The sequence below is a fragment of the Fusarium coffeatum genome (assembly GCF_003316985.1).
Source record: "Fusarium coffeatum strain FIESC_28 chromosome Unknown BRIP53273_contig_165, whole genome shotgun sequence".
Lineage (NCBI taxonomy): Eukaryota > Fungi > Ascomycota > Sordariomycetes > Hypocreales > Nectriaceae > Fusarium > Fusarium coffeatum.
Genome location: NW_022157958.1, coordinates 19 through 24384, shown reverse-complemented (window position 1 = coordinate 24384; position 24366 = coordinate 19). Strand labels below are relative to the sequence as shown.

The 24366-nt window shown below is 48.2% G+C and overlaps 6 protein-coding genes across 6 annotated transcripts; 3 read left to right on the top strand and 3 right to left on the bottom strand.

Annotated features, from left to right (window-relative positions):
- Positions 1–2961: 2961 nt before the first annotated feature.
- On the top strand, positions 2962–4225 carry FIESC28_07451 (uncharacterized protein; the record flags this gene model as incomplete). The annotated part of the gene is made up of 2 exons (XM_031161591.1): positions 2962–3262; positions 3315–4225. The coding sequence occupies 2 exons, from the start codon at positions 2962–2964 to the stop codon at positions 4223–4225; spliced, it is 1212 nt and encodes a 403-aa protein (XP_031014355.1).
- A 581-nt stretch (positions 4226–4806) lies between these two features.
- Positions 4807–6957, top strand: FIESC28_07450 (uncharacterized protein; the record flags this gene model as incomplete). The annotated part of the gene is made up of 7 exons (XM_031161590.1): positions 4807–4810; positions 4862–4987; positions 5055–5075; positions 5128–5228; positions 5396–5551; positions 5769–5945; positions 5995–6957. 7 exons carry the CDS (start codon positions 4807–4809, stop codon positions 6955–6957), a joined length of 1548 nt encoding a protein of 515 aa, XP_031014354.1.
- A 2929-nt stretch (positions 6958–9886) lies between these two features.
- On the bottom strand, positions 9887–12142 carry FIESC28_07449 (uncharacterized protein; the record flags this gene model as incomplete). Its single annotated transcript, XM_031161589.1, has 2 exons — positions 9887–11641; positions 11693–12142. 2 exons carry the CDS (start codon positions 12140–12142, stop codon positions 9887–9889), a joined length of 2205 nt encoding a protein of 734 aa, XP_031014353.1.
- A 1614-nt stretch (positions 12143–13756) lies between these two features.
- On the bottom strand, positions 13757–15661 carry FIESC28_07448 (uncharacterized protein; the record flags this gene model as incomplete). Its single annotated transcript, XM_031161588.1, has 2 exons — positions 13757–13883; positions 13935–15661. 2 exons carry the CDS (start codon positions 15659–15661, stop codon positions 13757–13759), a joined length of 1854 nt encoding a protein of 617 aa, XP_031014352.1.
- A 1270-nt stretch (positions 15662–16931) lies between these two features.
- On the bottom strand, positions 16932–17532 carry FIESC28_07447 (uncharacterized protein; the record flags this gene model as incomplete). The annotated part of the gene is made up of 2 exons (XM_031161587.1): positions 16932–17444; positions 17500–17532. The coding sequence occupies 2 exons, from the start codon at positions 17530–17532 to the stop codon at positions 16932–16934; spliced, it is 546 nt and encodes a 181-aa protein (XP_031014351.1).
- Positions 17533–22021: 4489 nt separating this feature from the next.
- On the top strand, positions 22022–23696 carry FIESC28_07446 (uncharacterized protein; the record flags this gene model as incomplete). The annotated part of the gene is made up of 2 exons (XM_031161586.1): positions 22022–22096; positions 22149–23696. 2 exons carry the CDS (start codon positions 22022–22024, stop codon positions 23694–23696), a joined length of 1623 nt encoding a protein of 540 aa, XP_031014350.1.
- Positions 23697–24366: the final 670 nt, after the last annotated feature.

The following is a 24366-nucleotide window of genomic DNA, read 5'->3' as shown; positions in this document are numbered from 1 at the left end:
ACTCCGGTACAGGGAATCGAACCCTGGGCTCCGCGGTACTGATCTCTTGACTGATGTTGAGAGCGCGAAATGTTAGCCACTACACCATACCGGATGCGACTTGTTGAGAGTCGGGGCAGTAACGTCGCGTCAAACTCATCGTCGTGTTGTGCGGGCAGTAGACACTTCCATTGAGAGCGATTGATGCATGTTTCCCTTCTGTACTTGGATGTAGTCTGTACATAATCAGAGAGTAGCGAGATAGCTTCAGGATCTTGGATACAGCATATCAGGCATAGTTACTAGAGGCGATTGAGGAAACGCCCATGTTGCCATTGGATGAAGGTCTAATGAAGAGAACAAGTGACTGCGTAGTGTACATAAGGAGAGGACGTAGGGGGACCGGGTTGGTTGTATAAAGGAGGGAAGGGAAGACTAACGTGCCTTACACAGCAGCCTTTTATGCGAGTGAGTCACAGCTGTGTTGGCAATAGTTGGAGTTTAATTGCTGTAGGCAACTTCTTCTGTGACGAGCCCAATAAGATTTGACCTGTCTATGGAGGTTAACTTTACTGTTAACCATATTGAGGCGAGACCCAGAAAAATAAATGCAAATGAAGAGAGTGTTGTTTGCCTGCTGTTAAATGTGACCTCTTTCTTATCGAGTTGAAGAAATGTATTCTACTGTAGTTTACAGAGAAGCAGTTGTGGAAGCTTGAGCATTCGGTTCTTCTACCGATCACCAGGTGATTAGCTGAGCTATACATCGTCACTGCCTAACATGTCCGACTATTCAACTATCTATGAGAGAACAAGGTCTTTGCTGGAGCGCATTCTGTTTATTGGTATACTTAACTCGAAGCGCATACTTGAGAAGTGAGTAATGAGAATGCAACTCTTTTAAACTATGCAGACATATAGTGAGACTTAGACTAGAGTATCAGAGCCAGATGACTGATATGGTTTGCTATCAAGCGCAAGACAGGTAGTTCTCTGTTTGTATCATATGTTTATTGTCGTTATCCTTTAAGGTGCAGAGAAACACATGGCATCAAGACGGCACATCTAAAGTGATTGCATGCACGTGGTAGATCTACTGTGGGGCTCATCTCGGCACAGCTGGCCGTGGAAATAAGGAGGTCGGGGTGGGGCTGTGCCACCTCACCGGGATCGTGATCATAACAAACAGGGATATCAAGTCAACGCAAAAAATTACAAAAAAATTGGTAGCTTCTCTTTGATTGAGCGTGTCTAGGAGAACTGGTTAGAATATGAAGATATAGAGGCAACTGTCACTGTAACTCACCATCCTTAGTGCAGGGGCCATGCTAATCTTCTGAAACGGGAGTCAGTATGTTGTCGAGTTGTGCAGAATCTGGGGTTTCGAACCTCTGTATCGTTTCAATACTTTTCCAATGTTAGCTTGTATCATTCAAACTTTAGCCATTCGACCACTTACGACCAATGTGCCGCGAGTTGCCCCGCGGCGAAAGAGTCAGAATCATTACAGCTTATATACCCTTCTCCGCCACCCATCCACTTCCACATACCACAACGCTTTTAACCTGCCCACACAATAGTAGGCTGCTCAAATTGTTCTTACCATTATTCTTTGAGCATAGACCTATCTCCAAAGGCCCTTCCAGTTGAAATTGTATGGATGACTCACGTTATGAAGCAGTACCACCATATCGCATGCAATACACAAGCTCAACAACTCAACATGTGCACCAGACGTCAGAAACACTGCAACTGATGGGATTTGGAGTTTTTACAAGTCTGGAATCAATCTCTTTGTGGCAAAAGAAAGGAATAGTATACAAAATTGTGTGCCATTCATAAGGGTGGTGGGGCTGAACTTAAAACCTCTCATGGAACAATGAGTCGTTATCTAGGTTAGCTCACCTTGCGAGATTTTGATAGAACAAATCGGGATACAAGGAGAGTTGTGGTCAATAAGATGCCACAAGCAGAGATATACCATACTCAGACAATAACAACGCAACAGAAAAAAAACGACACGTGCTCCATTTCAAACTATATCACTTCAAAACTCAGTCAATCTCAGATGAAGATTTGGCTTCAATTCACTACAACTCTCTACCCTGAAGTTGAGGGGGAACTGTGTAGCTACCAGACATAGCTCCGACAGTTGAATAAAACCCTACACGCTCGTAAGCAACTGCTGAAAAGCTGTACTGGGGGCGACGGAAACAAGTGGATAGATAACTCTCAGACTCCATTTGCAGGCTAGTCATCACCCTCTTCAAAGGTTCCTGATTCAGTTTCTCCCGTGCCGCCAGATACTGGAACACATTCGGGTTGGATAGCCGAAAAGCCCATCCCACCCATCATGCCTGCAATGACTGTCGATAAGTACCCTGTACGGATACAATGTTAAAATCACGGCACATAACACAGGTAGTTGTTGTTGAGTGCAAAAAGCAAAAGATTGTCGGTGGAGAGGCTCGAACTCTCGACCTTTGGATGACCCTGGTGTTTGACCAGGTCAATCTGATTTCAGATATGAGACCAACGCTCTAACCAACTGAGCCACACCGACGTTGAGAAAAATTGATCTTTTTACCATTCATGTAGGGAGCTTCGGTTAGATCATCTCGCTCTTCTCAGTTCGCGCATCGTCATTCGCTCTCGCTTCGCTCTTTGATCTTCTTACGGCAATGCTGCGCCTCACGCGTCCACGCACGACACATCCATTAAATCTAGGCGGCCGCGTTTTACTTCGCCTGGAGGCGTTGATAATTTGGCCTTTGGTTGGACAAGATTGCGTAGGCTATGTTTTGTAAGAGAATGCGAGGTATGGTAAATGCGAAGATGTTGACATATAAGAATCTGGGTGAGCCTGGGTGGAGACATTGATTGATCAGAACATCACATCACTTCCTCAAGCATTGTCACAATTTTTCTGTCTCTATATATCTATTCCTATTCTATACAGATCCTTTGATACCCATATTAATCATGACTGTCTATTCCACCTCCAACAAGTCCATCGAGGACATTGATCCTCTCAAGCAAGCCGGCCAACTTCCCCTTTACAACGTCCAGCCCGTTAACGCAGAATACTACCACACTCAACCCCAAGTTCAAGATGATGTACCTACCAAAAAACCAACTGCGGGTGAGCGTTTCCACAAGATCAGCTCCAAGGCTGGATCGCCGCTCAACAAAGCTGCAAACTTGATTGGAGCTGAAGGATGGTGGCCTACGACTATGGACAAGGAGTGCAGCAAGGCTGCTCGCATCCTTCACTCCTTTACCAGTAAGTAATGCCATGTGAATGAGCGGACCATGAGGTACTGACCAATTTCCAGACCTTAGCTCCTCTACGTCTCTCAAGAGCAAAGGGCCTCTCCATCCAACTGGCCTTACTCGCAAGTCCATGGTCAAGATCCCTCCTTCTGTTCTTCATAGCGCGGCCGGTCTCGCTATCTTCAACGTCATCCGTGCCGGAACTGGCCATGGATCTCTCTCCGGTGGCTCTGGTGTCGTTATCGCCCGCCGCTCAGACGGAACATGGTCTCCTCCCTCTTCGTTTATCGTAAGCACACTCGGTGCAGGTTTCGTTTTTGGTCTCGACGTGTACGATTGTGTCTGCGTCCTCAACACCCCTGAACAAGTCGCTGCCTTCACCAAGCCTCGCCTCTCTTTCGGCGCAGAAGGCTCTGTTGCTGTTGGTCCTGTTGGAACAGGCGGCAGCGTTGAAGCTGCCTTCAGCAAGACCGCGCGCCCAGTGTGGAGTTACATGAAGAGCCGTGGTTTGTGGATAGGTCTTCAGATCGACGGCACTATTGCTGTTGCTCGAAGAGATGCTAATGCTACGTTTTATCAAGAGCGCGGCATCACAGCGGAGAGAATTCTACTCGGTGATGTTGCTTGGCCCATGGGTGCTAAGCCTCTCTTTGAGGTGCTTCAAGCACTCGAAGGGCGAACTGCCTACGACCGCAGTGTCGTGGATGCAGTCGGTGAAGCCCCTACACCTGGTGATTCTATTCTGTCTGACAAAGAGAGGTATACTGATGAGCCTGAAGAGTCTGAAATTGTTGAATCTGAAAAGCATGCCGAGTCCACCGATATATCTCGGGAGCCTCCAATGCTGATGGTCACCTCTCCTACCACTATTGATGCTAGAGAGGAGCTTCCTGGTTATGAGGTCGTGGATAAGAATGATGAGCAGGAGAAGATTGTTGACGAGAAGGCCAAGCTCGCTGCATCTGGATACTAAGGGTATAGACTTTGTCGTTCATTATCTCGGGAGTGAGGAGTTGGGATTGTATAGGGATATCTCAGATTGTGCTTTAGTTGCCTTGTTAGTATTATAATGATATGTCTTGTAACCACTTGAGTATTCTTTGGGCTTCTATATGCCATCGTACATTCTTTCAAGCCATGGCGAGGGATGTAGTAAATTATCACTGGTCGGGGAGCCATTCACTCGGGCAGTGCCCGCAAGTGCACAACAGCTGGCATCCATTCGGAACCTAAGGCATGAAGGTGCAGCTGAGCGCGTGCCGGTCATCTCACCAACGCGCCCCTTTTTTCCTTCCTCAAGCAGATTCATTTCCAACCAACGCATCGAGAAACTGCAACCAACAACTTTTCTTTTTATTCTGTACAAAATCAGTCCTCCAGCAATGGGGTTTCCCGACTCCGACGGGAGTGATGCGTCCTTGAAAATGTTCCACTGGAACGTAGAAGTCGACGAAGATGAATTCCTCCAATTCAAGCGTGAGGACCTCTATATCACCTTAAAAATGATGCAAATGCTAAGAATCAACGCTTCTCATAGGTCCCCTTCCTCAACCAATGTGTAAGCCCACTTCCTCACGTCTCGGCCAAGTCGAAGCTGATTTAAGCATAGTGAAGAGAGAGCGAGAGGAGGAGGAGGAGGTCGCTCCTTCTCTTGAGTCCGAGGGGAGTGAAGCCTCCTTGAAAATGTTCCACTGGAACGCGGAATTCGACGACGACGAATGGCTCGACTTCGAGCGTGAGTACCTCTGTTACTTAGACCCTAGAAGGGTGATGCAAATGCTAAGAATTGATGCTTCTCATAGGTCCTCCCCCTCTACCAACGTGTAAGCCCACTCCATTGCTGTTCAGCTAGGCCGAGGCTGACTTAAGATCTAGGGAAGAGAGAGCGAGAAGAGGAGGAGGAGGTCTCTCCTTCTGTCGAGACCTGGCAGGCGCCTGCTCCAACTCCAGCTCCAGCTCCTGCTGCCGCCGACCCAGTAAGATAACATATTCGATTTCTTAACAACCTCTGCCCTTGCCCGAATATATGCAATACTTCCACGTTTCCTTTCATCCCTCATTCAATGACAAGATATCCATGAGTTTTGTTTCACAAAGCTTAAGATAAACCCAACTAATATTTCCATAGCTGCCGCGAACTTAGGAACAGCGCATTGCTGCGGCTCAGGCAACAGTTGACAAGAAATTGAAATTGCTGCAGACTATGGCAGAAATGCCCGAATCCGAACCTGAGAAGAGCTCGAGCCTCAGCTCCAGCTACAGTCTCTGGGATGTTAAGCTGGCGCCGACAACTACAACTGTGAGTTTAGACCATTTCTTAGGCTCATTATTTCTGCCGCCCTAAACTTCGGAGGAGTTTAGACGATCCCGATCGCTCATGCATCTGATGACGTCAGTTACCTAAAGCAGGCACGCGACGTGCAACCATAGGTACCTTGCATAGCAATCATCTATTTGTCTCTTTTTCATCTTCATCTTTACTTGTAATATTTCTAATCTAATATTCTTTTTGTTAGGTCGTTACAATATCGTCGTGTCGTCGTGCCGCTATGCCTCTCCTCCCAAGAATCAACTCAGATGCTGCGAGGCCTGAGTCCAAGAGAGCAACGCTCAAGGCCTTCTTGCGAAAATGGTTAAAGGTGAACTACCAAGACCTGCTATGTATGGCTTTCGTTGGCGCGCTTGCCTATGGTGTACGTACAAAACTAATTCATCTTTGCTTCTACCGCTGACAACTCCAAGATCTACCATTCTCCGGTCATCATCACACGAACGTTCCCGGTTACCTTCGATGCGACGTCCGGCGATATCGTCTACCCCCAGTGGGCGTACCCTGACCGCGGCTGGATCCTTCCCGCGTGGCTCTCCGGACTCATCTCTATCGCGCTACCAATTATCACCTACATTGTCGCTCAGATTCAGATCAAGTCGGTATGGGATGCCAGCAATGCTATAATCGGAACAGTGTGGTCCGTCACTTTGGCCTCGCTCTTTCAGGTCACACTGAAACAGCTCGTTGGTGGTTTCAGACCCTATTTTCTCGACGTCTGCATGCCCGACATTTCGCTCGCAAAGTCGCACAATAAAACTGGCTTGAATGGAGTGGGCTTCTACCAGATCATGTACACCACCGAGATCTGCACGCAGCCTGATCAGTCTAGGATACAAAACGCTATTACTTCGTTTCCAAGCGGACACACGACTGCCGCATTTGCCGGGTTTGGATTCCTCTTCTTGTGGCTCAATGCCAAGCTCAAGGTCTGGGCAGACCACAAACCAGCCTTTTGGAAACTTTCTCTCACTTTCGTTCCTTTGCTCGCGGCAGTTCTCATCGCTGGCTCACTCACCATCGACGCTGCACACAACTGGTACGATATCTTGGGTGGAGGTTTTATCGGCACAATCATGGCATTCGCGAGCTACCGATCTACGTACGCTTCAGTCTGGGACTGGCGTTTCAACCATCTCCCGCTTCAAGAAACAGAGTCTTTCCGATATGGCTTTGACGGTGACTTGGACTATGCGGCACAGACAATATCCATGGCTGCTGGATGGGGAGGCAGAAAAGTTAGGTTGCCTGAAAGCTCGAGCGCCCCTGCTATCAGTACTGAGTCTACCCTTCGAAGTGGCGCTGAAGAGATAGAGAACTTGGATGCGAACACTAGGAGGAAGCGAAGGGGTCCTGTTGGTGAGGAGGCTGTTTAGGTCTGCATCTCGGAGTTTGCACATAGGGCGGTGGGTGTCAAGTGTCTGGATCAACTTTAGGTTCAGACTTCACTAATCATACAACTAACGGTAATACAAACAACAACAATAAACCTCGTATAAACCATTAGCAGTAGAATAAACTGATGCCATTGTATAGAGTTTACCGTTACTTGTTATATGAAATGTGGCAAGAACTCTTGTCGCTGCTTCCTGATCGAGTGACCCATGATCGGAGTGGGTTAGGGATGATTACCTACCTACCTAGGTAGAAGGGAAGGAAGCATGAGCAGAAGAACAGAGAATACGGAGATAAATAAAGGGGAAAAAAGGAATAAAAAGATAAAAGATATAAAGAAGCACATAAAAAGTCAAGACGTAGGGGGAAATAGCAAAAAATCTTGAGCATCTCCTTTTCGAATTGTCATCCTTAGTACAGGGGCAATGCTGATCTTCTCTGTAATGTTACTGATTTGACTAGTCCCTAGGGACAACCAGATCGAATTTATTTTGAATTATATACCATTCCCTGTCCCACGTCTCCAGGCAGCAAGTGATCCCATCAGAGTTTTGCCTTAGGTTCCATTGCTTACATTTGAGATACACCCCTTACCGCAACACTCCCCAAGCCCACTTCTTTTCAGTATACCACTTACACTTTGACTTTGGATCAAACGAATCTTGCTTGTTTCCCACAAGCTCAAAGGCGATATTTGTGTCCTATTGCTGCTTGAGCAGTGAATCACAGCAGCTGATGCCGTGGAGTTGAAAGTCAACTTCCAATGTATACCTATATCAGTTTTGCAAACCTGCATGATCTCCTCATTCTAAGACGGTCACATGCGACAACAGACACTGATTTTCCAATGTACCACTCACTACATGGATTGCTGCTTGTCGCCAATGTATGGAAACGCAGTTAATCCAGCATCATGAGCAATCACATTGTTGGTGGTAGGAGGGTCGATTGCTCCGTCGTAACCACAACACAAATATCACGACAGCAATTCAATTGAGAGGCGGAAATTGGGTTATCTTGCTGATAACATCAAATAATAGACAACCCACTGCTTGTTCTCAGAAACACAAGCGAGGTGTGATCTATCTGGTTTGGTTGACTAGTTCAAGAGAAACGCTGACATGTTTATCATGGAAGATTTTGGCGATGTTTGCTCTACGGTAGTTATAGGTTGATTGCGGAAGTTGAGTGTTTGATGGCATGCAGTTATATGGCATGGTCTCAATACTCACCAATATCTTATCTCGTCTTTTGCTATTAGAAGATAATCATGGTGAAAAAAATCTGGTTGTTCGGATGGAGTTTGGCAACCACGAGCTCAACAGAGAAAAGGCTCACTATTTGGTGACAGTCAGGAATTTATGCAGAGTTAATAATTGTATAAGTACTAAGGCATGTACTTTGCTCTCTATTTTCCTGATGAGCGTCCCCATTACTCTCGATGCATATATATACTACCAAGTTACCTCCTGAGGTAGGTAGGTAACAGACGGATTATCCTCTAAGGCTTAGGCTATCAAAATAAAGTAGCCTAAATTCTTCTCTAGATTGCCATAAGATGGTTACGTCTTTCATCTCTTATGTATGGTGGCCAATTCTCTCCACACCCTGCGGCCTCTGCAGCAGACTGGCCATCGTCTACCGGTGCTTGGCAGTGCTTCATAGTTTCTCTCTCTTTAAAGTACCTATATGAAACCCCAACCCTCGATGTCCTTCTCTTCTCTTCTTCTCTTCTCTTCTTCTCTTCTCTTCCTCATCCACAATTCCAGTACCGAAACGCAGCCCGCGATGGCCCCAAATCCGCCACGCATTGTCCAAAGGGCATTCCGAGTTGTCAAAAAGGTTGAGCCAGATGATGTCAAGAGACTGAACCGTACCATTAGTTTTGGGTTCATGGTGCTTGAGGTTGGGGCCTTTGGGTTGATCCCTTATATACAGCAAAACCGCGATACCAATGGCGGCCTCGTTCAATATCCAGTGGTGGGGGTCTACCATCACACAAAGCGCGGTCCGGAGCCACTACCAATACCTCCTCTTGCCCATGGAAATGCTCTATTCCTTTATCTCATATTGAGATTGGAGCAGTTCACACAAACGATCTCAAAATTGCGAATGAGGTAGTTGCAGCGCCTTTGCCTCCGGAACTACGGACTGATGGTACTTTGTTCGATACCAACACTTGGATACAAACCACGATTCCTGCGACGAAGGACGAGAAAGGGATCGCGGAGAAAGAGATGTGGTCTTTCAGGACTACTACTATGCGGTTGGCCGATAGTGGAAGGGTCTTTCTCTTTGCAGGTCGGCCGAACTCTCGCCCCTCAGCACTTCAACTTCAGATACCGACGGATGGCAATTGCCTCAAGCCAGATTCGATTGTGAACATTGTCATGGAGATAATGTGTGACGAGAACGAGCATAAGGAGAGGAAGAAGATGGAAGGAAGAGAAGGAGGCTGCCATCGCCGCCACAACTCATGTACGCATACGCTTGTCTCCTTGACTTCTTGTTTGCCTTCATACTGACGAACTTTTATGGCGTTAGGGCAACGGAGATAAAAACGCACGGTTGAGCTTTTAAAAGAATGCTCTCTCCTTTAACTTGTTTTACGTTGAAATCCGTTCTTCTAATGCAATGCTGAGGTATGAATATATAGACATTGGGGAAGAATACTGCATATGATCAGACCTTTGCCCCCGAGATGGGATCTTCACATTTTTTGTTCAATTGCTTATACCTAGAATGATGTATTACTTGAAACATTTATTCCGCAGCCAATTATTCAACACTTGAGTAAAAACATTATTCTATAAACTTTTATTATGGTATATCTAACTCCATCATCATGAAGCAAATCTAAGAAACACCGTACCAACGCCATGCTTCCATACTATACATAAATCATCAACATCACTTCTTCAACATACCAGGCCCTTTTATTCTACTCGCTCGACTGCGGACCCGAGAGTCATACTTGAGTGTGTCGTCACCAATCATCCCGTTCTTGTTTGCGGTTGAACCCGGAACACATGGTTCATCGTTCCATGCCACACCTCTAGCACGTCTCCAGGTGACAACAGGTGAGGCCAACATGAGCTGAGTATAAAACAGACGGCAGTTGGCTGCTTCATATCTGAAATGCACTGGGTATCCTTCAAGATCATCTTCAGTGTAGCCGTTGAGCGAGTTTACCCTGCCAGCATTAGGAAGGGGCAGAAGAGGCGGACTCGACAAGCTGGGGAATGAAGCAGACGCATCGCTGAGAACAGCATGTGCTTCTTCGCCAGTGCTTGTAGCTTGGACTTCAGCTATCGCGCTGACAATGTGGTGGTTGAAGTTAAGCAAAGTCCCCTTGACACCACCCATTGCTTGCATAGCGTTATTCAGAGGTCGGCCACCAAGAGCAAGCGTGCGAATACCCTGGTTGCGAGTGAGAAGGCCGGTCAGAATACCACAAGCTGATGCGCAGATACCGTCGGTGACAATGAGGATGTTTTCGGGCTTCCACGGAGCTTCTGCCACATAAGGCTTCATCTTGGGGTCGAAACCGTTGATGTAAGCAGGAATGCTAGGCTCCCAGGGGACAGTCTTGTCGATCTGGAAAGCCGCAGTGACATTTTGTCCCTTAACAGTGTACGGACCGAAGAAGTCCTTACCGGTTTTGAGAGCCTCGCCATCAGCACCGACGGGGTAGTATTCTGATTTGGTGATCAAGACCCTGACGAGATTGTCATAGTCGGCCTCAGCGGTTGCTTCAAGGGCAGCATTGGCGCGATATCGATCCCAACCGGTGAACTCGCCATCAGGGAACAACAGACGGTAGATGGAATGTGCCAGAACAACCGAGCCACCGCCGTTGGCAGACAGATCGATAATGAGCTTGTCGCGACCAGCTGCTTTGGCCTGGCGGATAAGCTCAAGCACAACAGCTTGCCCTTCGAAGATGAATTTGGTCATGCTGAAGCCAGGAGGAGGATTCACAAGATCGAGCCCAATAGGGACGAAGCTCAAAATGGAAAGAACAGCAGTGTCTTCGAACTCTTTCCCTTCGAGGAAGTACGCAGCTACAGAATCGGCTGAATGTTTCGCGATGGGTACGGGGTATCCAGGGATGATTTTGGATGACTGCCGGGTGGAACGGCGCTTATTGACAGGAGGCTCTTCAGAGGTCATGTTGGTGGGCATGACCTCGATGTACTTGTGGAAATCTTCTCCAGACTCGATACCGGATAAGTCAACAGTTGCTGGGACGATTATTTCATTATGTACCAGCTTCTTGGTACCGTTGTGGAATTCGATGGTATATGTATCAGGAATTTCGAACTGAGTGTAGAGCGTACTTGCTGATGAGCCAACAGCACCGCGAGGAATGGACTCAAAGAGACCATTATACTGAGCATCAGGATCCTGGGCATTGGCAGCAAGGCGAGAGGCATCTTCCTCAAGCCACTCGGCGATCGGGGTGCCATCGATGCTTTTGACAGCCGATGGGGAATAGTCGAGAATACCTTGTGTGCCACGGGCTACATCGACACGGGAAAAGATGAAGGGTAGGCGGACGCCATTGGCTGAGACGGATTCAAAGTCGATGCCTCGTCGGACATACATAAAGGCATTGAGAAGAGCCGGGGGATAGTCGAAGTGGCTGTCGTAGGCAGCGACAAACTGTCCTTATCAGTGGAGTTCTGTCTATCAAGTTAATTGTAAGTTACTTACAATACTTCGCAAATCGGTCATGACTTCATATTGAGTCTTGTACTTGTTGTTCTCTAACCTACTTCGAATAGTATCGAAGCCACCCAAAACATCCACTCCGGGAAACAGATACTCTTTTGGGGGCTCAGCAAGAATCTCGAGTGTACTCTGAAACTCGATCAAAGGTTGAAGGTAATCGAGTAACTCCAAGTCTCGCTTCTTGTCCAGAGGGACAGACTTGAGGCAGGCGATGCCAACTGAGGGAGGAATAGCGAGAATAACGGGTTCTCCTTTTTCGGGGTTGGCCTCCTCGTAGGCCTGACTCAAGAACTTGCAAGGCGAATTCTTTGCATCTGAAAGATCGCGCGATGTGATGAAAGAAGGTACATCCTTCGCCTGGTGCATAATCTGCCTGGGCTCGAGGGCAGCAAAGCCAACCCCAGCGAGGGCTAGCAGACTAGGAATGATCATGATAATGATAATGGGTATATAGGAGAGTGGTAGGGCTGGTAGGGCCCTTCTTCTGGGCGCCTACCAGTCCTTTTATGTCGACCATCCACCATGGATCCATTGATACAAACATTTGAAGTTGATGTTGTATTGAGGCTTGTGGCTGGGTGGACTTTAGCGCTGGGGTTGCTTTGTGGTGGTTTGACGGGCTGTGCTGACAGTGTTGAGCATAAGAGACGAAATAATTTGATCACCTTATGCAGCCTTAGGCTACCAGTTAGGCTATTTTATTTCTGTAGCCTAAGCCTTGGAGGATGATTATTCTGACACCCACCTGAGTGTGCGGACCTGTTAGATCGGAACCAGGTTGAAATCGGACAATTCTCGTTTATTTCCTATAAATCAATAATAGACGAATAAGGCGAATCGCTACAGAAGCTCCGGAGATCGAATTATGCTTGGCTGTTGACGCTCTTTCGCGTAGGATCAACATGATCTGTTTCAAGCAGGCGGCTTGACGACCAGTCAGAAATGCCGTTGAGAATGGATCTTTGATCCCCCGCCATTCTGCCTTAGGGGTTTTCTATTTTAAGGGAGCGCCACGAGGCATCGTTGATCCATCTAACTACGGGTAGCTATTCAGCTGTGCTTCAAAGGACATGGGTTTTCAGCCGCGTCTGTGCCTTCTTTTTCGTCCCGAGTCCTGGCTCATGATGGGTGCCAGATAACTCGACATTCAGTCTTTGGATCGAAAGAGTGAATAGATCAAGAATGGCCGAGATATGTCACAATAAGTCAATCATTTTGTCCCTTGCCCGCAGAAGTCAAGTCGCTTGATATCAACGTCTTTACAGGGCGTCAGCTTCGTCTCCGTGTCTGAAAGGGAACCAACTGTCAGCCTCGACAAGTCTCCAAGCCGGGTTGAGGCTTGCGGAGTTTGAACATAGGACTTTCGCTTAATTTTAAGCATGCTTCTTTCTTAGCGCGTAGAAGCTGAAGAGATGTCTGGGGGAATGATCAAGCCATAACAGGGCGCAGGCTTTATTGAGTCAATAGTTGGGTGGTAACGTTACCTGAGAGAGGGAGTTTTCGGGACCGAATAAAGACTTGTCTTTAAATGAAATGCATTGCTTCTAGAAGTCCAATCATCGCCCATGTTCGATCTGGAAAGTCCACGAGTACGTGGTGTAGACTCAAAACCGTCAAAGAAATGCTCTCGACAGTCAATCACGCTACTATAACGGCAGGTCATCACAATCACTCTCAGAATCTCAATTGTTTTAATGGTGTTCCCATTCATTCGTACGTAATAAAGGCTTGAAAAGCCAGACCCAAAGAAAAAAGAAAATCTATCGTGAACATTTCCATCTTGAACGCTTCCGGGCCTCTCTATTGAGGCCATGCCCATGCGTCCTGTAGCGTCGTTGTGGCCATTTCATTTGCCATCATAAGGTTGGTATCAAATATCCATATCCTGATGGTCTAGCCACCCACCGCTCATATCCCATGAAAATACCCACATGATGCTAATGGCACTCATCAACTTTTTGTGGATTGAATATCCTCTATAGTCAATTTCCTTTCATGCATTCGTGCCCAAAAATCAAAACATCGTCATAAACACTTTTTATTGCCTTAGACAGCACCGGCGTTGATCATCTTCTTTCGGAGGTAGTTCTTGTACTCGGAGATAGGGCCGTCCCATGTGCGGATGGTCTGGTTCTCGCAAACAAGAATCTGCTTGGCGATCTTGTCGAGCAATCTATACATCATTAGTCATTTGTCATGGTAATATTTTGTCAAAGGTGCTTACCTGAAGTCGTGGGAGACGACAATAACACCTCCACTGAAAGCGTTGATAGCGTCGGCCAAACTGTCAATGGTAGGGATATCCAGACCGTTGGTAGGCTCGTCAAGAAGCAACATGTTGGGGCTGTCAATAGCAAGGAGAGCAAAGACGATACGACTCTTCTGACCCTCAGACAGGGTACCCATCAGGGCAGTCTGGGATTCACCACTGAGACCGTACTTGCCGAGCTGCTGGCGCCAGTACTGGTAGTCCTGAGACTTCTCGCTGTACTTGTCACGAACAAAGTCAAGAGCTGACTTTGTCAAGTCAAGCTGCTCAGCGCTGTGCTGGGAGTAGAGACCGAGCTTCAAGTGGGTGTGTCGGGTAACGACACCACCAGTGGGAGAAAGCTTGCCAGTCATGAGACGGAGGAGAGTGGACTTGCCCACACCGTTGGGTCCGACAAGGGCAGTTCGGGAGTCCATATCGAAACCGAGGTCAAGGTTGCGGTACAGGTCATCCTCGGGGTTTCCAGAGTAGGAGAAGGTAACGTTGTCAAATGACAGGACGGGAGGGGGAAGCTTGTCGACATCGGCGAAACGGAAAGAGAAGACACGGTCCTGCTCGACAGGCTGGATGAAACCATCGGCCTCCATCTTGTCGAGAATCTTCTGTCGGGACTTGGCCTGTCGCACCAAGTTGGCGTAAGTACCAGCACTGGCAATGAACTTCTTGATGTGGACAATTTCGTCCTGCTGCTTCTGGTAGGCCTTCATCTGGTTGGTCTCGTTCTCGTATCGCGTCTTGCTGTACGAGTCGTAGTTACCACCATAGTAGACGAGCTGCTTGCCTCGCATGTCGATCATGTTGGAACAGACACCGTTGAGGAAATCCATGGAGTGGGAAACGAGAACAAGAGTTCGCTCCCACTTCTTGAGGTACTCCTCAAGCCACACACAGGCCTCCAAATCCAAATGGGCAGTGGGGTCATCGAGAAGCAGAACGGAGGGCTTGACGAAGAGGGCCTTGGCAAGGGCGACTCGCATACGCCAACCACCGGACATATCCTTGGTCTTCTTGTGGATGGTCTTCTTGTTGAAACCGAGACCAGTCAGAATCAGGGAAGCACGGGTAGCAAAGGTTGAGGGGTCAAGCTTGTCCATGTGCTCGTAAAGGTCGAGGAGAACAGGGCTCTCAGGGCCCTCATCCTCAAGAAGCCTCTCAGCCTGGTGGTCGAGACGCTCAAGCTCCAGCTCAGCCTCTCGGACGACCCATTCAAGGGCACCCAAGTCACTGGGAGGAGCACCCTCGTTAAGAAGGTAGATGTCGAGATGCTCGGGGATGGGGTACTCGCGAGCGGCGATGGCCTTGAGGAAAGTGGACTTTCCGCAACCGTTCTCACCGAGGAGACCGTATCGTCGACCGTACGTGAGCTCGAGGGTAGAATCTGTGATAAGGACCCGACCGTGGAAGACCAGAGAGGTACTGGTGATCTTGACGTCCTTGCTGGTCTGGGTGGAAGCGAGAACACCGGTGGTGACACGGTCAGAGATACCGTGCTTATCCATCTGCTCGGCGAGACGCTTCACCTCGTCGAGCTTCTCGCCTGAAGTCGCGGGGGCATCGTCAACGATGGGGTTACCGTTGGCATCGAGCTCGGGCTCTTCGGTCTTCTTGCCCTTCTTGCCCTTGAGCTTGCCCTCGGCAGCCTTCTTAGCGAGACGCTTCTCCTTGGAAGAAGAGGGAGCCATGATGACGACTTTTTGTGTGAAGAAAAAAAAAAAGACCGCGGGGTTGAAAGAACGGAGACTGTCGGCGGGGTGAATGGACGGTCTGTCTAAGAAATCAAGTCCAAACCGAGGGGTATATGTGATGGTGGTTTGGAAAAGGACCGTTCGATGAAGAGGGAAAAAAAAGAGAAGGAGAGAGGAAAAGTTATGTTGACCGACAAAGGATTAAAAAAAACCTAGCCAAACAATGAGTGTGGCGGTTCCAGTTCCCGGTTGAATAATGCACGTACAGTCCGTCAAGGCTTCTGAGAGGCAAGGCGGGGTGAATTTTTATTTGGTGGGGCAGATTTACAGATTTTTTGACTGACGACAGAGTCAGGCACCAACTAAGGCAGCAAGCTGCATGTTATTTCCGACGTGCGGCAATATTTAGATTTTATTAGATTTTGATAGAATATTGGACATTAAGAACTTGATGTCTGTTACCTTTTTTGATCGTATTATTTCTAGAAAGTGTTGTCTTTGTGTAGTAAAACCCACTGCTCTTATCAAAACCCCAATTAATCGGTATCTTTTTTAGAACTTGACGTCATCAATCCGCTCAATCTGATTGGTTGTTGTCTTCAGGATTTTCACGCTGCCCGCCATCTTGTTATCGTGTTGGCAACCCTGAGGGACGGCAAGCCCGTTATGCTGACTTGAAATTCTCTATGTTCTTGGTGGTTTTCATTCGGACTTACCGGTTAATCTTTGGGACAAGCGCGAGTCAACTTTGCCTCTGTTCAAAATCGTCAATATTGAAAGCACGGTCACCTGAAGGTGATACTGCCGCGCGTTGCGCCTGGGACAGCACAGTAGCAATCGCTGACTCGATCCTTGTAGCTGAGGTGTATCAGGCAGTTATTCCCTTTCCAGCTTAACCCATCACTTATTATGATGAATTCTCAGGCTGACACTTGCCTCGTGCGATGTAAAGACATGCCATGGTTGTCATCAATTGCATGAAGACCACCTGATACACTACCGTCTATTGCTGAGGATTACTAGTGAAGACTGGGTTGGGTTGTCTACTTTACCCCACTAAGAGGTTCTCGCGAATTGGACTATACTATCAAGTGAAGTATTGTCCAGAGCATTCATTCAATGAGGATAGAAATTGGCATAATCTATATCCCAATATCAGATCAGCAACATCACGTCCCATTATGAGTGTCTTGTTTTTATTTCATGAGTCATTTCATCATTGATACTAAAGTCGCTATGGTACAGGTATCATTACATCCTCGACAAATTAAGAGGAAGTCTCGTTGTTGAGAGCATCAAAAGAGGTCTCGTTGGCGAGACCAGTCTGCCTGGGACCAGCATCCCGGCCAGCGGCAGTCTGGTTCTGCTGGAACTGGAGCTCAGCAACTCGGCTGGGGTCGTTCTCGCTACCAGGCTCAGCGTTCAAAGCCTTCTTGAGGCCATCCTCAGTCTTTGAGTCGTCGAAGCCCTCGGTGATGTTCTTGCCGTGAGGGCCGGAGGCCTTGATGTACTGGTTATCGACGTAGCTGGGGGCAGTGCCGGCGTTGGACTTGGCAGAGCCAGACTGAGCGGATCTGGTGTTGGAGCTAGGGGCGGAAGAGGTGTTGGTGGTGCGGCCAGCGCTGGTGTTCTCGGATCCGGATGAAGCTTGGTTCTCGCTGCGGATGCCCTCGTTGGAAGCAAAGTCGCCGCCCTCCTTGGCGGACTCAGCAGCAAGAGACTCGGAGGCAACCTTGCCGGGGCCCTCCTCCTTGACGGGAGCGTTCTGGCCGAGATCGACCTGGGTCGTGTAAGTATTTGGGAGGTCATTGGGAAGTTTTGCTGATGAAGCTTACCTTCTGACCTTCACTGGGAGCCTTGGGAGCCATGATGATGTTGTTTGGTGTTGGTGATGAAGAAAGGAATTGAATTGGTGTTTGTGATTGAGAGATGATGTCGCAGAGTATGATTGAGAGGAGATATTGCTTGAGAAACGGTCTTGAGCTCAGTGATATATTGCGATTTGACAGTTGCATGACATCATGGTGGTTGTCCCTCACTGACGCCTTTGAGGTCCAGCATGACGCCGGATTACATCATGTAAGTCCTAGCGACGAGGATTTGGCCAGGAAAACAAGCAAAAGAATAGGAACCAAGGACTTTTACAGTTCGACAAGCGAATGGATTGGAAGGTTTGACGGAGAGCACTACTCCATAGACATCGAGATCTGAGCTGCGGAAGCCGTGCCGTGTAAGACCGGTGATACATGCATATGTTGTAACGCAACATTGACGGGATACTACAGCCAAGAGTGGTATCAAAGCTACGACAGAATAAATAGATGCTTATGATCATAGGAATAACCCAGCCCTGTCGGCATTCATTGCCGTGACAGAAAGATGACGGTGTTTGGCAGAGACATGATGTCTGCCCGCCATAAGAAGCATCTTATCAGACGACCATCATATCAACAACACCAACGCCAAATCTCCATACACCCAATACCAGGAAGGATTCAGGCCTGTCTCCAGAAACCTATTGGAGCCGCCGGAGCTTTTGCGCCTGTTTACTGGCCACTCACCATGTCTGTGCAATGCTGGGACGTGGAGAAAGGTCTTGGCATACGCCTCCAACTCTCTTCACCTTGATATCTGTACTGATAAGTTGGACTAATGCAGGACCATCTTTATGAGTGTACCGACTCAACTAGGGACAAAGATGATTGCGTTGTGGTACAATCTCACCGTGCGCCATAAGACGAGTATGTCAGGCGCAGAAAGTAAGCGTTGCCTTGATAGCGGACCCCCGTGCGCTCGCGTATAAGTTCGCTAGAAGGCATATGATTTGTATCAGGACAGATCCTTTGCACGTGTCTAATCAAAGACAACACGGTTACTCTTGACTGTAACCGGTCTTGCTGTAGCCAGGCACCATGGTAGTTTTGATATCCAGCCCGGCAATATGAGTGTGGACTACAGTGGCCACTTATCTAACAGCCCTACATGAAGCATACTTATTCTCGAAGTACATGGGCTATAAAGCGTCAGCATGGCTGGAATGCGACAAAGGTATGAAGCCTTATATCTCAAGTACAAACAGCTCCAGACGTAGACGTCGTTGTTGCGGTTCAACCGACATATCAGTCATATCGAATCCATACAAGCTTCTCAAGTGAGCATCGATCCAGCATAGAGAGGCGATGCAACTCGCTAACCACACAACGACAATGCCGAAAATGGTTTGGAGTATCAACTCCTACCACAGCAAATATGAAGTATGCGCTTTGTACATTATGGCGAGTTCTTGAGTGGTTGGGCGCCATGATGATATTGCGGATAGGGACTTTAACAAATATGAACGCCGGATCCTGTCCGTAACAAAGCAACACTGTCCAATTATCAAGGTAACGGCGGTAATTTCCGTATACTTTGTTCTCAAACACTGCCGGTCATCAAACTTGCCAGGTGTCAGTGTCATTGAACGATTTCCGAACCTCAGGTGCCTCTGTTTTACATGCATGTAAATGGTATCAATCTTGGAGTATCAAATTGCTCGATGGCCAACAAGCCGCAGTCACGTGAAATCTTGTGCAAGAGACAAGTGTGAAGGGTAATTACTCCGTACTTGATAAATATTCGGCCTGTGATGTTCTGTGTGCTGGGTTTTTACAATCATCAGTTTGTCCACCACCGAATACCGGTGTTGATAGTCGCATGAGAAGTCTGCATCTCGTTTGCAGCCCCTATCCTATCAGTAAGGAGCTCTTCTTGGGAATTTAACGACAAGATCAATTTTATGAGCCTGTAAGCCAAGTTGATCGACTGTTCGTGTTAGATGATGCCAAGTTCTAGGCGTACTGCTAAGACTAGAGTGTACAGTATGAGTAGATTCATCGCTGTCACTTTGAAGTAAACACAAGGATAAGGTTGAGAGACCGTCCTAGAGCATGCTCCTACCTATTGACAAGAAATTAGCATGTCTTGGCAGTACTCGGCTGATGGCGAATGTCCCTCTTGGACATAACGTGCATTGAGCATCACTCCCTTCATTCTTCACGGCTCAAAACAGGTTCGTTCTACAGAAGAATTTGCAAAAAATACAACCACCACAATGATATTCAGAGATAAAGAAGCAAGATCTTCACAAGGCTCTGGTGCCAAGCCATCCGCCAAGGCTCATGTTTCGTACACCTGACGCAAGAATGAAGAGAATTCGGCCCCGAGAGGCAGTATTGCCACCCTGTAGTCAACTGCAGCGGCGCATGATCGACCATTTGTGGAACCAATTCAGAGCCGCTGGACATTTCAAGGCATCTTAGAGGTCAAAAGTCAACGAACCGTAGAATTCCTTGCAGCAAGTGATAAGAATGTTGATGCAATGAACGAACAGGTGAAGTGCTATTAGAGTCATCGGAGGGTATGCGCCTCGAAAGGTTGACAACCACCAGCCTGGAACTAACTCAGTTGTGAGTTTATTTAAACACGAGTGTGGTCCCTAGGTGCATAGAGCAATCCAAGCTTTAGAAACATACCTACGCAACTAGACTCTGGACTACTGAATATTCGCATTGAAAGATTCAAACAGACTCCACTCTTAATTAATTAAACCCAACTCGATACGATGCCAGGTCGAGAACTCGTTTACCACGACGGTCACTATCATCGCGCTTCGGCAGACCGGCCGGAAACACGGCATGACCAGAAACGCCCTCGACAACATGGGTTGTTGCAGAAAACTCACGATGCTTGGGGTCGTGTACTCTATGGCGTTGGTAACGCCTACTACAAGATTCGAGGACAGTGAACGACGACGATGATGACGACGCATATACGAGAGAGGAATGAAATCGATGATCGGAAACATTCAACCAGCCATCGAAAGAAACTGTTACCCACTGTTCGCCCTCTAGTCAACAAGATCAAGCTTTATGATGGCGTCTGCTGAACCACTATATCTGATAATGATAGACAATGTCCCAGCGCTGATCAAGGGGAAAAGAACAAAGAACCACCCAAAAATACAACAGTCAAGCTCACGCCAGCAATGCAAGCCGGTCCAGGGATAATTTTATGGACCTATTGATGGGCGCGAAAGCGTCTATGCTCTGCTTTACTTTGGTTTCAGAGTACGATGGATCAAGGAACCAACCAGCAGACAGGAGTGAGATACAGTGTCAGGGTCAGGAATGACATACTTGAAAGACTTGAGACTTGAGACAAACCGGCCCGAGGTGGAAGAGCGATCTGTGATCCTGGAGAAAGGATATTAACACGCGTAAGCTTGGGTTGCTTTGCATAGACCAGGGATGGAATTACAAACAATTCGATATTGATAATTGAAATGAGGCTGCTTGTTGTTCGATTAAGCCAAGAAGACAAGACATAGGCATTTATTTTATTGCAAGTCCATACTCATGATGCCAAGTGCAGCTCCGGGGACTGGGCAACTGCTGTGGACCTCCGGAAGCGTTTCAAGACAATTTCCCAAGAGTCATTCGAGACGTCGTATACGTCTAGAAGGCGAAATAATAGAGGAAGCGAGACCCCTGGTGTTTTGGCAAAGACGGATATCCGGTGGAGATCATCCCCTTTTCTGCACAGTGCAGCGTTGTGTTTGTAAATGGGGTCCTAACGCACCATGTCCTAGACGAGGCCAAGCTTTTGCTAGAGCGAGATAGAGCTACGGTGTGCATTGATACCAAGCACTATACCACCGTCAACAAGATGAGATCCCGCTTTCACAATCCCTGATTGGACACGGATGGCGCCGGTCAAGACCCAAACAAGCTTCAATTTCTGGACTGCGCCTCATAATCGACAGGGGTTCTTTATCCCGTGGTTGGCTCATTTCCCGCTCTTCGACGAGATCTACCTTCTCTTGGGGGACCGACAGCTTCACCGTAGCAGGCACAGTGTCCCTCATCCACTACAACACAGCCGCTGCCAACCCCTTGCCACGACAATTAGCGGCTTGGGTTACTGGAGCTCAGGGGGCTCCAGAGCCAGTGGTCCCGTAGGGGCGATTAGTCCCTGCCACCCATGCATTCCATTTTACTTTTCAAATGCGCTCGCCCCATCCCTCGACTCGTCTTTAATCCTTCTTTCTTCCCTCCTCCAACAACCCTTCGCTAACCTTTAATTCTTCATCTCCGTTTTTCTTTGTCGGTTCTCGTTACTTTGAGACCGATTTTTAACTTTTCCCGACACTCATTTATAAAACGCTCTTGCTACTACGATCCGATTGACCTCTTTTCGACGCGAATTGAAGGAAAAAGGGGTTCAGCATTCAAACAACTACTTTGCGTTGATATACATCAGCGCTTGATTCTCGACACTCATTACTCTCTGTTTTATTAGCCGTTTGATACACAACACACAATGAAGTACTCCGCCGTCATCGCCGTCGCGGCGGCCGCGGCTGCCAGCGCCAAGTTGGAGCCCATCACCATGAAGGTTCGTGGCGCGTACGAGTTGGAACACCTACAGTATACTAACGGGCTTCCAGGGTTCCAAGCTCTTCTACACCAACGGAACTGAGTTCTTCATGAAGGGTGTTGCCTACCAGCAGGATTCCGCCGCTGGAGGTGAGACCAACGACAAGAAGACCAAGTACATGGACCCTCTTGCCGACGAGAAGGCCTGCAAGCGTGATGTTCCTCTCCTCAAGGAGCTTGGTACCAACATCATCCGAACCTACGCCATCAACCCCAAGGCCGACCACGAGGCTTGCATGAAGCTTCTCGACGATGCCGGTATCTACGTCATCTCTGATCTTTCAGAGCCCTCCGTTTCCATCAACCGAGACGACCCCAAGTGGGACATTGAGCTCTACGAGCGATACATTGGTGTTGTTGACGAACTCGCCAAGTACGACAACGTTGTCGGTTTCTTTGCCGGTAACGAGGTCTCCAACAACGTCTCCAACACTCAGGCTTCTGCCTTCGTCAAGGCTGCCGTCCGTGACACCAAGAAGCACATCAAGTCCAAGTTTGACCGCTGGCTTGGTGTCGGTTACGCCTCCAACGACGATGTCGACATTCGTGAGGATATTGCCGACTACTTCAACTGCGGTGAGGACGATGAGCGCATCGACTACTGGGGTTACAACATCTACTCTTGGTGTGGCAAGAGCAGCATGAAGGACTCTGGTTACTCTGACCAGGCCAAGTTCTTCAAGGATTACTCTGTCCCTGTCTTCTTCGCCGAGTACGGCTGCAACGAGCCCGGTGGTGCCGCCGAGCGTATCTTCGATGAGACCACCGCTCTTTACGAGAAGGAGATGACCGATGTCTTCAGCGGTGGTATCGTCTACATGTACCACCAGGAGGCCAACGACTACGGTCTGGTCAAGATCAACAAGAACGGTGACGCTGTTAAGCAGAAGGACTTCAACCAGCTCAAGAAGAAGGCCACCGCTGCTCAGCCCCAGGGTGTCGACAAGGATGACTACAAGCCCTCTGGAAAGGCCGCTTCTTGCCCCAGCCAGTCCAAGACCTGGAAGGTCAACTCTGCTCTCCCCCCTAGCCCCGACAAGGAGCTCTGCGACTGCATGGTTAAGAGCCGAACCTGTGTTCCCGCTGATGACCTCAAGACCAAGGACTTCAACGACATGTTTGGTTACATCTGCGGCGAGGACAAGAAGATCTGCACTGCTATCAACGCTAACGCTACTGCTGGTATCTACGGTGCTTACAGCATGTGTGACAACGAGGCCAAGCTTGCTTACATCCTTGACGCTTACTACAAGGCCCAGAACAAGGCTGCTGACGCTTGTGACTTCAAGGGCAAGGCCACCACCCAGAAGGCTGAGAACCAGGACTCTTGCAAGTCCAAGCTCGATGCTGCCAGCAAGATCAACGAGGAGGTTGCCACCGCTACCGCTGCTGCTGGTGGTGCTTCTTCCACTGGTGACGCTCAGAACAGCGAGGAGGACGACGAGAGCTTCGGTCTCCAGGCCGCTTCCATCGGCCGCCTCTTCAGCATGGGCGACTACGCCGTCGGCGCCTACATGGCCGTCGCCGGTGTTGTCGGTGCCGGTATGGTCCTTCTGTAAACTCCGTTTATTGGATTGATCAATTTTGGTATGATTAGAGCTTCTTTGCGGTGGCCTTTTGGAATGTGCGTATTCCCACCTTTGTGTGTCTTTTTCTTTTTGTGTATCTAGCATCGCCGGTGTTTACATGGCTTGTAATTAGAACGAGATTAGATGTCTAATGCTATCTTGCGCGATTGCTATGCCAATCTGTGATCTGTTAGTGATTATAATATGATAAAGTAATGTAACCGTTCAATTCTGTTATCATGATAGTGAGATCGACGATGTGCAATCCCAATTTCAGTATAGTCTAAAGCGCTTTATATATCTACAGGATCATGTAGCAGCCAATCGGTGAGAGCCCTACTTCGGTGAGGATAGGGGTTCTGTGCCCGCTTTGCCTCTACCTTCCCTCACGGTGTCGTCAGGGTATCACAAGAATCCTCAGAAGCCTAAGAGATAACATCATTTGGTCACTTTATGTTAGCTTAGACCAGCACTTAGGCTATTGCCATAAACTAGCCTAAGCCTTCCTTCATTGAAGTCTCAGGTTTCATATTGTCTATATCGGTGCCCACAGTGTTGTAGGTATAAAACCAGAAAGCTTCTGCGACACCACACCTGTAGAGCGCAAAAGGAGGGCTTCACAGCAGTGACTTGCAAATCAGTGCGGAACAAGTGAGAGGAA